Below are 13294 nucleotides of genomic sequence, written 5' to 3' on the forward strand. Positions count from 1 at the left end.
TTGATATGCCTGTTGCTGCTCCCGGTATGCTCTCCTACACTCATCACTGAACCATGATTGGTCCCATGGCTTGATGGTAATGGTAGAGTGAGGTTTGTGCTATGCCATGAGGTTGCAGATTGTGCTGGAATACAACTCGGGTGCTGCCGTTGACTCTTAGCGCCTCATGGATGTCCAGTCTTGAGCTGCTAGATCTGTTCTGCATTGATTCCATTTAGCAAAGTACTAACGCCATACAACACAATGGAAGGTGTCTTCGGTGTGAAGGCAAGACTATATCTACACAAGGACTGTGTGGTGGTCACTCCTACCAACACTGTCATGGACAGACACATCTGCAACAAATAGTTTGAGAAGGACGAGTATGTGTAGGTTTTTCCCTCATGTCTCACCACCTGCCGCAGGCCCAAGGTGGCAGAGAAGTCCTTCAGGACTCAGCCAGCTTGTCAGTAATGGTGCTATTGAGCCACTCTTGGTGATAGAGTCCCCATTCAGAGTTCATTCTATGCCCTTGCTATCCTTAGTGCTTCTTTGAAGTGTTGTCCAACATGAAGGAGTACTGATTCATCCAGTACTGGATAAGCAGAAATTTCTTTCAATTATTTTCAGTTCCCACTCCAAACTCCGCTCCCTATGTACTGACTCCATCCCTCTCCATAATAACAGTCTGAGATTAAGCCAGTTTGTTCACAACCTTGCTGTCAGATATGACCCCGAGATGAGCTTCTGACCACATGTTTAACAAATCACTAAGACCACCATTTTCCACCTCTGTAACATCACCCGACTTTGCCCGTCTCAACTCATCTACTGCTGAAACTCCATTCACACTTTTACTTCTAGACTTGACTATTCAAACACACTCCTGGCTGGCCTCCCACATTCTACTCTCTGTAATCTCTGATGCTTTAACTCACACCAAGCCCTGTTCATCTATCAGCCCTCTACTCACAAGACAACATTGGCTCCCAGTCAAACAACATCTTGATTTTAAAACCCCTTGCTAAAAATGGCCCAGTTTTAAAATGCCTCCATGGGCTCGTCCTTCCTATCTCTGTTAGCTCCTCCAGCCTCACAGCCTTGTGAGATATATGCACTCCTTTAACTTAGGCTTTTTGAGCATCCTGAATTTTAAATGCTCCACCATTGGTGGCTGAGCCTTCAGTTGTCTAGGTCCCAAGCTCTGGAATAACCTCCCTAAACCTCTCCCCTTCCCAAGCCCATTTTTCTCCTCTAAGACATTCCTTAAAACTTATTTTTTTGACCAAGCTTTTAATCATCTGACCTAATATTTTCTTATGTGACTAGTATATTTTGTTTTATAATGCTCCTGTGAAGCACCATGTGCTGTTTTGTCACATTAGAGGTGTTACATAAATATAACATATAAATGTTCATCAGCTGAAGGAGAGCAGTAGGTGCTATTCAGCAGCTTTCCTTGTCCATGTTTGACCCTGTGCCATGAAACTTCACGGTGTCCAGAATCGTTGAAAGCTCTCAGGCCCTCTCCCTCCCCTGAGTCTATCACCATATCGCCACTACTGATGGATCTGTCCTGCTGGTTGGACAGGACATCTTAGGGATGGTAATGGTGAAGTCAGGGTTGGTTGAAAGGTATGACTCTGTGAGTAGACTATGTCAGGCCATTGATTGACCAGTCTGTGGGACAGCTCTCCCAATTTTGGCATAAGTCCCCAGGTGTTAGTAGGAGGACTTTGCAGGATCAACTGGCAGATTGTGGCTTTATTGTGTCCGGTGCCTAGGCCGATGGGTGGTTAGTCCGGTTTTATTATTCAACTGTTTTGCAGCAGTTAGATACAACTGAGCAGCTTGCTAGGTCATTTCTGGGGGCAGTTAAGAATCAACCACATTGCTGTGGGTCTGGAGTGACATATAAACCAGACCAGGTAAGGGTAGCAAGTTTCTCTAAAGGACATTAGTGGATCATGTGGGTTTTTATGACAATCTGGTAGTTTCATGTTGGTTCTGAGAGTATGACTATGTCAGACTGTTATCTGGCTAGTCTGTGGGGAAACTCTCCCATCTTTGGCACAATTCTCCAGATGTTAGTGAGGACTGAGGGTCAACTGGCCTGGGTGTGCCTTTGGTGTTTCACTTTTACAGTCACTAAATTGCAATAACTTCGCATTTTTATTAAGTACTAATTAGCTTTATAGAAGGTAATGCTATACATTCCACAGAAATTTGTCCATTTCTTGAAAAGAAAAAAACCATATCATGGACTAAAAATGTAAAACTCTCAGTTTGAAGTTATTACTTTGAACACAGAAAACACTCTGTACTTGGGGGAAAAAAATTCAACTTTATTCTGTGACTCCTTAATTCAGTTGCAAAGCTGATTTTGTGTACATTTCCTCTTTGTGAATTGGGAGGTCGCATGGTCAAACTCAACTTGCTGGTAGAAAACCACTGGGCTCTCAATCTCTCCACTGACAAAGGACATTTTAGTTCAGGCATCAAATGTGAACACATGTACAGCATTGGATTAACATAGTCTCAACTTCTTCAGAACAAACTCCAGATACAACCGCGCGTGGAATGAAGCGTGGTTAATAAATAATTCACCCATCGATTTCTTTTCAAATTACTTGGGAAAACAAACTCAGCTGGGAAAACGCCTTCAACATTGAGAAACTGAGAAAAATACATTTTCAGTAAATAATGATTTTTTTTTTACAATTTCTCAGTATAAACAGATGGTAAAATCACTCCTCAGACTCTGAGCCTGGTTTGCTTTCTGAAGTAAAGTAGTGAATTTGATCATGGTCAGATTTGAAACTTTATTTGAAAAGGCTGTTAAAATTCAGTAGCTAGCTCATTTTCAAATCATTTGGAAAAGCAAAGAAAATCAAAGGTCTGTGGCAAAAACTCAAAGGTCTGTGGCAAAAAATCAAAGGTCTGCGGCAAAAAATCAAAGGTCTGTGGCAAAAAATCAAAGGTCTGTGGCAAAAAATCAAAGGTCTGTGGCAAAAAAATCAAAGGTCTGTGGCAAAAACTCAAAGGTCTGTGGCAAAAACTCAAAGGTCTGTGGCAAAAAAATCAAAGGTCTGTGGAAAAAACTCAAAGGTCTGTGGCAAAAAAATCAAAGGTCTGTGGAAAAAACTCAAAGGTCTGTGGCAAAAACTCAAAGGTCTGTGGCAAAAACTCAAAGGTCTGTGGCAAAAAAATCAAAGGTCTGTGGAAAAAACTCAAAGGTCTGTGGCAAAAACTCAAAGGTCTGTGGCAAAAAAATCAAAGGTCTGTGGAAAAAACTCAAAGGTCTGTGGCAAAAGCTTCCAGTTATACGCTGGGACAAGCTTAGAAATCATGCAATTGTGCACACTCAGATTAACACATCTTAAAAACTTGACAACGTCCAACGGTTGATGGAATTTTGAGAAACAAATCAACTTCAAGCTAAGGCTCTTAAGACAGGCTGAAGCCCAGAAGTAAAAACCTTAATGATAGTACTCAAAAGACAAGTTTAGTTTCAGATGCTATGATAGAAATATTACTTTTAACACACGCTCAGCTATGGAGGTAAAATGGCACACATAAATGTTTTCATGAAGTATTTTGCATGATTTTATTGCTTCCCCTTGCCTTTATTATTAATGGTAGGTTCTGCTAACTGGGTAATAAGGATTCTCCAGAGAGAGAGAAAGATAAGGGGAAATTTAACAGAAGCTTTTGATAGAGTAGAGAGGGAAAAAACTGTTTCTACTGACAGGAGAACACAGAGTTAAGATAAATGGCAAACGAACCTGTAGAGCGGTGACTTTTTTAGTGAATTATTATGATCTGGAATGTGCTACATGAAAGGGCTGTGAAAGCAGATTTAACAGTAACCTTCAAAAGGGAATTGGAAATGAACAAACTGCAGGGCTATGGGGGAAGCGCAGAGAGGGCACAAATTAACACATGGAAGTATGATGTTATTGCTGTCACAGAGACACAGGGGCAGGATTGGCAGCTCAATATTCCAGGATATAGGGCTCTTCAGGCGAGACAGGGAAGGAGGTAAAAGAGAGGGGGGGGTATCACAATATTGATCAAGGAATCAATTACAGCAGTAAGGAGGGATGACATCTTAGAAGGCTCCTCAAATGAAGCCATGTAGGTAGAACTGAAAAACAAAAAAGGAGCAATCACATTGCTGGGAGTGTACTATCAGCCCCCAAACAGTCAGAGAGAAATAGAAGAGCAGGTATGTAGGCAAATTTCAGAGAAGTGTAAAAATAACTGGGTAGTAATTGTCGGGGATTTCAACTTCCCCAACATTAACTGTGTTAGTCATAGTGTGATAGGTTTAGAGGGAGCAGAATTCTTAAAATGCATCCAGGAGAGCTTTTTAAGCCAGTATGTAGAAGGTCCTACAAGAGAGGGAGCGGTCCTGGACTTCATTTTAGGGAATGAAGCCGGGAAAGTGGTAGAGGTATCAGTGGGGGAACATTTTGCAGATAGTGATCATAACTCCGTTAGATTCAAGGTTGTTATGCAAAAGGACAAGGATGGGCCAGAAATCAGAGTTCTTAACTGGGGGAAGGCCGATTTTAATAAGATCAGATATGATTTGGCCAGAGTGGACTGGGAGCAGCTACTTTTAGGTAAATCTGCATTAGAGCAGTGGGACTCATTCAAGAAGGAAATAGGGAGAGTACAGGGCCGACATATTCCAGTAAAGATAAAGGGTGGGACCAACAAATCCAGGGAACCCTGGATGTCAAGGGATATACAGGATTGGATAAAGAGAAAAAGGGAGGCTTATGGCAGATACCGAGTGCTCAAAACAGCGGAAGTTCTGGAGGAGTATAGAACATGTAGGGGGGCACTTAAAAGGAAATTAGGAGAGTAAAAAGGGGTCATGAAAAAACATTAGCAGGTAGAATAAAGGAAAATGCAAAGTTATTTTACAAGTACATTAAGAGTAAGAGGATAACTAGGGAAAGAGTAAGGCTCAATAAGGACCATAGTGGTAATTTGTGTGTGGAGTCGGAAGACGTAGGTAGGGTTCGAAATAAATACTTTGTGTCAGTGTTCACAAGTGAGAGGGGCGACGTAGGTATGGAAATCAGGCAGAAGGACTGTGATATAATTAAAGAAATTAGCATAGAAAGGGAGGTGGTTCTAAGTGGTCTAGCAAGTTTAAAAGTAGGTAAATCTCCTGGCTTGGATTAAATGTATTCCAGGCTGTTGAGTGAGGCAAGGGAGGAGATAGCAGGGGCACTGGCAATAATTTTCAATACCTCTCTGGCCACAGGAGAGGTGCCAGAGGACTGGAGGACAGCCAATGTGGTACCGTTATTCAAGAAGGGAGGAAGAGATAAACCAGGGAACTACAGGCCCATCAGTCTAACCTCAGTGGTAGGGAAACTATTGGAAGCAATTCTGAGCGACAGAATTAATCTACACTTGGAGAGGCAGGGATTAATCAAGGACAGTCAGCATGGTTTTGTTAAGGGGAGGTCATGTCTGACCAATTTGATTGAATTTTTCAAAAAGGTGACCAGGTTTACAGATGAGGGCAATGCATTTGACGTAGTCTACTTGGACTTCAGCAAGGCTTTTGATAAGGTCCCACATGGGAGACCGATAATGAAGATAATAGCCCATAGGATTCAAGACAATTTAGGAAATTGGATCCAGAATTGACTGAGTGGCAGGAAGCAGAGAGTGATGGTCGAGGGGTGTTTTTGTGACTGGATGCCCGTGTCCAGTGGGGTTCCACCGGGATCGGTGTTGGGTCCCTTGCTTTTTGTGGTATATATAAACGATTTAGACTTGAATGTAGGAGGGTTGATCAGTAAGTTCGCGGATGACACAAAAATTGGTGGGGTGGTAAATAGTGAGGAGGATAGCCTTAGATTACAGGAGGATATAGACGGTCTGGTCAGATGGGCTGATCAGTGGCAAATGGAATTTAATCCGGATAAGTGTGAGGTGATGCACTGGGGCAGGACAAACAAAGCATAGGAATACAAGATGGATGGTAGGACCCTGGGAAGTACTGAGGATCAGGGGGACCTTGGTGTGCATGTCCACTGGTCCCTTAAGGAAGCGGGACAGGTAGATAAGGTGGTTAAGAAGGCATATGGGATACTTGCCTTTATTAGCCAGGCATAGAATATAAGAGCAGGGAGGTTATGCTAGAACTGTATAAAATGCTGGTTAGGTCACAGCTAGAGTATTGCGTGCAGTTCTGGAGTCCGCATTGTAGGAAGGATGTGATTGCACTAGAGAGAGTGCAGAGGAGATTTACCAGGAGGTTGCCTGGGCTGGAGAGCTTTAGTTATGAGGAGAGATTGGATAGACTGGGGTTATTTTCCCTGGAGCAGAGGAGATTGAGGGGGGACATGATTGAGGTGTATAAAAGTATGAGGGGCATAGATAGGGTAGACAGGAAGGAACTTTTACCCTTGGCGGAGGGATCAATAACCAGGGGGCATAGGTTTAGAGGGGATGTGAGGAAGAATTTTTTCACCCAGAGGATGATGGGAATTTGGAATTGGAAGCTTGAAAGGGTAGTCGAGGCAGAAACCCTCATAACATTTAAGAAGTATTTGGATGTGCACTTGCAATGTCATGGCATCCAAGGCTATGGACCTAGTGCTGGAAAATGGAATTAGAATAGTTAGGTACTTGTTTGAGCGGCGCATTCGATGGGCCGAAGGGCCTTTTTCTGTGTGGTAGACCTCTGTGACTCTATAAGGGTAAGGGTGGGATCGGGAACTAACTGGATTCCCCTTGCTGTTTGTGGTATATATAAAAGATTTAGACTTGAATGTAGGAGGGTTGATCAGTAAGTTTGCGGATGACACGAAAATTAGTGGGGTGGTAAATAACGAGAAGGATAGCCTTAGATTACAGGAGGATATAGACGGGCTGATCAGTGGCAAATGGAATTTAATCCGGATAAGTGTGAGGTGATGCATTGGGGCAGGACAAACAAGGCAAAGGGCAAAATGGCCTCCTTCTGTGCTGTACGATTCTATGATTAGTTGTTTCATTAAGGTCCTTGATAGTTTTTCATTGACAGTTTCCCACCTGTTTTGGATTGAGTTTCTTTTCCTTCTCAGCTCTGATTTACTGCTCTTTCAGATTGATAAAAATCAACAAAGTGTGGCATGAGAACATGAGACATGGTGAGGCTGAGAACACATGCAATTATATCATTTTTAATATACAAGATATGCACACAATCATAAGACAGATAGATTTAGGACCTTGGTTCTCCTGTTCAGGATGATACCAGGCCTTAAAGGGTTAAATTGAGGACAGGTCGTATAAACTAGATCTGGTGAAACCTCATCGACCTTAAACATTAACTGTTTCTCTCTCCAAGCATGCTGCCAGACCTACTGAGTATTTCCAGCATTTAATGCTTTTATTTCACATTTCCAACATCTGCAGTATTTTGCTTTTGTGTAGACTAGACTTCTATTACTTTAAGTATAGAAGATTAAGGGTTGATCTAATTGAGATGTTGAGTAAAGAAGTTAATAGGGTAGGTATAGACAGAAACTATTTCCTCTGTAGGATGAGTCCAGAATTAGGGGATAGAAACTTAAAATTAGAGCTAGGTCATTCAGGGGGTGATGTCGGGAAGCTGTTGAGGCTGAGGGTTAATTGAAAATTACAAAACAGGTTGATAAATTTTCAACTAAGCAAGGATAAGAAGGGTTATGAAACTAAGGCAAGAAAATGGAATTAGGCTATAGGTCAGCCGTGATCTAACTGAATGCTAGAACAGGCCCAGAGTAGCTGACTGGTCTACTCCTGTTCCTATGTTCCAGCTCTTTCAATGAACTCTACAATCACCAAGTTGCTTTAAAGATAAATGTGTGGTGGTGCATTTTAATAGGAAGAATAAGGCAGCCACATCCTCTTTGTTAAATAAGTTTCTAAATAGGGTACAGGAGCAAAGGCATCTAGGGTGCTGATACACAAACCACTAAAAGTAGCAATGCAGGTTAATAAGGCCATAAAAAGTCAACAAATCACTGGAGTTCACTTTTAAATGAATAGAATTGAAAAGCAGAGAACTTATGTTAAACAGGTACAGACCTTGATTCGATCACACTTGGAGCACTAAGCAGAATTCTGGTGTCCGCGTTACAAAAAAGATATCGAGACAATAGATCAGATGAGAAAAAAGATTGACAAGGACGATACTAGAACTGAGAAATTATACCTATCAGGAAAGATTGACAGGTTAAGGCTCATTTCTGTAGAAAAAAAGAGAAGGTTGAGGGATGAACCAGTAAGTGTCTTTAAGATAACGAAAGGTTTGATAGGGTAGACGTAGGAATGTTTCCACTTGTGGGGAAGAGCAAAACTAGAAGCCATTACTAGAAGATCATCACTAATAAATCCAATAGGGGACTCAAGAGAAACTTTTTTACCCAGCGAGTGATGAGAATGTGGGACACACAATCATAGGGAATAGTTGAAACAAATAGGATAGATGCATTTAAGGGAAGCTAGACAAACACACGAGGGGAGAGGAATAGAAGGATTTGTTGATAAGATTAGAAGGGTAGGAGGAAGTTTGTGTGGAACTTAAACACCAACATGGACTAGTTGGGCCAACTAGACTGTTTCTATGCTGTAAATGTTACAATGTTCTATGCTGTACAATTATTGATATTCTTCCAGAAAAGTAAATACAACTCCCATTAGGTTTGCTTCTGGACAAGTCCCTTCAGGTTCTATGCAATGTAAGAAGGAAAGACCGCAAGCTGTAGTAAAAGTAAATTCCATTTATTCAGTTCAGCAGCGCTGTACATGCCTATTGTCTTCCACTCCCACATTACCCCTTCGTGTGTCATGCAGGTTCTCCATGTTGCTTGTGCATATCGCCTACTACTAAGTGATTTAAGGAATAGCACTGGCAAGATGGCTCTGTAGCCCACTGCATTGGGTGCTGACCCAGGAAGCAGAAGCATGTAACTGCCTCCCTAGTGTTAATATTGGGTAGGTGCATTAACCTCCCTCCTCCCCCCAAATACAAGTGATATCCATTATTGTGCCTGGGCCAGCTCGTAGCCTACCCAGCATATTAGATTGTGGAACTCTCTAGAAGCAGCATACCTACTGATAGGAACAATTCATTTTCTCATTTAGTGTCTTTTTTTTAATGCCAGGAAGGAGCAGGAGAGGAGGGGAGGGAAGGGGTTTGTTAATCAGTGTGAAGTTGGCGTGTCTGACAGCATCGAAAGGAGTACCAACAAGCACTGCAAGCGGAGGGTAAAATTTTCGTGCTTCAAATTCAAAGTGAAAATGCTTAAAGCACCCACAGCATATTCCTGTGTGCGCTACTTAAATAGGTTAATGCTTATGCAGATATGGCACATAGGAATATCCAGGGGAGGCTTTGCGCATTTGCTGGTGAACTTCACCAATTGGATATTTTACCCTTTCCAAATTCAAGATTCAAACAGGCAAACTCCCAGCAGCTTTATTCTGGTATATTAAAAATTTTGAATGAATAAAGGGAACTGCAGAAGGGTGAGTCACTAGTGTGTTATCCTGCACCATTCTAAACTCTGCTTGCCCACTTGAGTCTCAGTGGTTTGTTTCCTGCATTCAGCCAAGTACTGATGCTGTCGCATCCCCTCATCCACCTCCTCTAGTTCTGCTGCGTGTCCTGTCCCCGCTGACCTGACCGCAAAAGGAGTCACCTAACAGCCAACATGAGCTTTTCTCACCAGGACTTAAAATATTTTAAACTTTAATTTTAAATAAACGCACATTTTAAAATACCCACACTGAGAAGAGCACATGTTGGCTACATTTCTGTACCAGCTGATAACTTCATGTGCGGTTTGGTAGTGACAGGTTCAGCATCCAAAATGAGACAGGGAAGTTGTGGGGGGGGTGAGGGTGACGAATTGTTGGGGAGGGGGTGGTGGTAAGAAGCATCAGGCAACTAGAGCCAACTCTGTAGCTGCATCAAATACAGAAGTCCTGCTATCTGTATCAGCAACTAACCCTGATGCACCTGCATCAGTCCCAGAGGCCTCTGATGCTGAGTCGCTCTGGACTCCAGATTTTCAGAGGCAGCACCTGCAGTCACCTGTGTGGGATTTTTTGATAGCACCAAACCCCCGCTAGAATGACCGCCAACTGGACGAGCCTGCGCTATTCCAGTAGAGGAGGCCAGCTTTTCACGCTGACCAATAATCTGAGTGAGCATAGAGCACTGGGCTTCTATGAGACTTTGGAATCCCTCGGCCATGGTTGCCTGCAAGCGCTCTCCAAGTGAATTGAAGCCTGCCTTGACAGCTTCTTGGAGCTTTGACCCCAAAACTTCTATAGCAGCCGAATGAGCATTCATGAGCGATGACCCGACTGTGTCCAAGGCCTGAGTAAGTGAGGTCTCCACTGCAGACGCCACCGGTGTTGCCACGTGCTCAATAGCAGACTGCAATGCACACAACCGTTGGTCCAACATAACCATGCCATCTTCCACTGTTGTGTGTATGGAGGCAAGTGACTGTTCAACGCTGAACTCATGTTCTAACAGTCTTCGTTTGAAAGCAGGCCCACTGAGATCTGTATCTGCATCTGCCTCAATTGGAGGACCCAACACATGGGGCCTCCACCCTTCAAAGGATGACCTCTCATCATCTACCAATATTGGTCCCCCATCCTCACTAATGTTCAGTGACTCACCCAGTTCCTCCTCATCCTCAACACTACCACCTCCTCCAGTGGGTGTATCTATGCTGGTGCCTGCTTCAGCTTGGGGTGATGACATTTGGTACTTAGGTGTATGGTGCTGTTTTGCAGCTGTAGTTGATGATCCACTTGTTTCTCCTTGGTCTGTGAAGAGATACAAAATGACACGGTATGAGTACAGAGGCCCATACTTTGCATTTTCAGTACAAAGAGTCGGATGCTCTTATGCACAATCTGGATACGGACACATTAGTGTTACATCTTGTGAAAATCATAAAATATTTTATTGATCTGTAAACACACTCACCACTGAGTCTTGACATAACACCAAGATCCGCAGTATCAAGGCCTTCAAAGCTTTCTTTCCCAAAGAGAAGGATCATATCATTCTCAAACTCTGTCAATGTTTTGATGTCTGGCCGGGCGCCACACGATAACTGGCGTGCTCTTCTGTTATAAGCGAGTTTTTCCTTTAAAGACAAAAGCAGCATAAATTAGAACAGAGTGATTCACTCCACACAAATGCCTACCTGCAGTTCCAACATACGATATCCATCACATAGTTTGCATAACACTGTTGTATTGACTTTGAATACTTAACACATTCTTGCTAACATTTCTGTGTTGTCAGCAAAGTGTGTGTGTGTGTCTTTAATAAAAGTAACTTTCACACTTAGGGTTGCCCTAAAGTCTCCAGCAATTAAGGATTAATCACCAGGGTACTGCTGTGTGCAATCCTGGAGAAAACTCATATGGGCATTAACTACAGGGAGCAGTTGAGGTAAACAGCATAGATGCATTTAAAGAGAAGTTTGATAACTAATATGAGGGAGAAAGTAATAGAAGGATATGATGATATTTTTCTAATTTGTTCCTGGGATGTGAGCATCACTGGCAAGGCCAGCACTTATTGCCCATCCCTAATTACCCTTGAGAAAGTGATGACAGGGTGAAGTGAAGTGAATAGAGTGAAAGGAAGGTCATGTGAAGAATAAAAATCGTCATGGACCAGTTGGACCAAATGGCCTAGTTCTGTGCAATGTAAAATTGTGTATTTTTCTGATTGTTTATTAGTTGCATAAATACTAGGCCAGGATTGAAAAAAAATAAGGCTGTTAACTGGGTGGGGCAGTTAGAGGTGGGGAAGACATATGTCAAATATATCCAACCAGAGTTTGCAATCCTAGTCATGCTTTGCAACATTTGGAGCTTCAAATTAAGGGCATGGGTGCATTGACTTTGGATTCATTGAACAGGCAGTTGGGCGTTGAGATTGGTGTGGAGGGGTTGGCGGTTTCTTGAGGTAGATAGGCTCAGATAAACCCAACGGTCTCACCTCCCTTCAGGCTAACATGGCAATCTTACCTTGGTGCTTTTCTTCAGGTCGTGGACCTTCTTCCGCACCTCCTCCCAGGTTCTGCGAGTCCCGGACACGGCGTTGACTTTCTCCATGACGAAGAGCCACGCTTGGCGGCGGCTCTGCATGGTGGGCGGCTGGCCTCCCTCACCGAAGATGTCCCCCCGCCGCTCCATGACGGAGTCGATCAGCACGCGCAGGTCACGGTCCTTGAAGCGGGCTTTGCGGATCCGGCGGTCTGGCATTTTCCGGAAGGGGGGCACGCTCCACAGCTGGTTCCTCATCTTCACCACCCCACACCTTCCACCAGGGAGTCCACCCGTGATTTTCGTTGTCAAAAAAAATTCGTTAAAAATCTCTCACATTTTCGTTCGGAAGAGCAATGTCGGCAGCTGGCAGCGCCGCTCCGCACAGACTACGCCAGGAAACTACAACTCCCACTGGGCACAGCGGGCACGGGCCAGCTCCCCTTGTGCAATGCCTTGTGGACATTATAGTTCCAGTCGCCGCTCAGATAACGCGAAACGATGGCCGGGGACAGGAAGTGAGGACTACAAACCCCAGAAAAGACCGCGAGGGGCTAGGGCAGCCGGAGATGGTGAGCATGCGCACTCACGCTGCGGCCTAGCTGCAGGAGGCGGTGCTCTTGTCTGTCGCCCTTCATATTTTTTTACCTCAAGAGACCGAGGCCTGGGGATAAGGAACAAGGCCCGCGAGGGCTGGGCGGTCAACCGGTGGAAAATAACCTCTGACGCACGGAATGGAGCCCGACTCGATCTTGCATGACAAGGCGATGAAGCTGATGGTGAGTGAGAGGCCAGGCCAGGCCGGGCTGTGCGGCGGCGGAGAGGGAGGGAGGGTGGGTCGCTGAGGGGGCGCCGGCAATGGGTTAGGGCACGGGGCCTGGGCCTGCCGCCATTTTACTCCGTTAGGTGGGCCTAGCAGCAAGAGTGAAACCTGGGAGTCATGGTTACCGTTGGGGGTGGGCTAGGTAGGGGGAGGAGAGCCAGGTGTTCTTCAGCAATGTAAAGGGACTCACTGTCACTGAGCGTAACATGCACATCATGTGGAAGGCAGGTACTGTTTTTATTATTATTACACGCAGAATCAGAGTGAGTTGAGGCCATTCGGCCCATCTTGCTTGTACTGGCCCTTTGGAAGAACAGTTATGCTTAGAGAAGTCCCACATCCCTGCTTTTTATTCTCCACAATTTAATAAAGATGTGAAGGCCCTGGAAAGGTGCAGAAAAATTGATG

General features: G+C 44.0%; 1 protein-coding gene across 1 annotated transcript in view; it reads right to left on the reverse strand.

Moving 5' to 3' along the window:
• The window catches only part of LOC144694612 (uncharacterized), a 65527-nt gene extending 52696 nt beyond the window's left edge, over positions 1–12831 (reverse strand). Inside the window, exons 1-3 of the mRNA XM_078565212.1 lie at positions 12046–12831; positions 10988–11150; positions 10675–10824 (exon numbers count right to left, since the gene is read on the reverse strand). Coding sequence (XP_078421338.1) covers positions 10675–10824; positions 10988–11150; positions 12046–12321 — 589 coding nt within the window. The 5' untranslated portion in view covers positions 12322–12831. The remainder of the gene's footprint in view (positions 1–10674; positions 10825–10987; positions 11151–12045) is intronic.
• Positions 12832–13294: the final 463 nt, after the last annotated feature.

The sequence above is a fragment of the Cetorhinus maximus genome, chromosome 20 (assembly GCF_964194155.1).
Source record: "Cetorhinus maximus chromosome 20, sCetMax3.hap1.1, whole genome shotgun sequence".
NCBI lineage: Eukaryota > Metazoa > Chordata > Chondrichthyes > Lamniformes > Cetorhinidae > Cetorhinus > Cetorhinus maximus.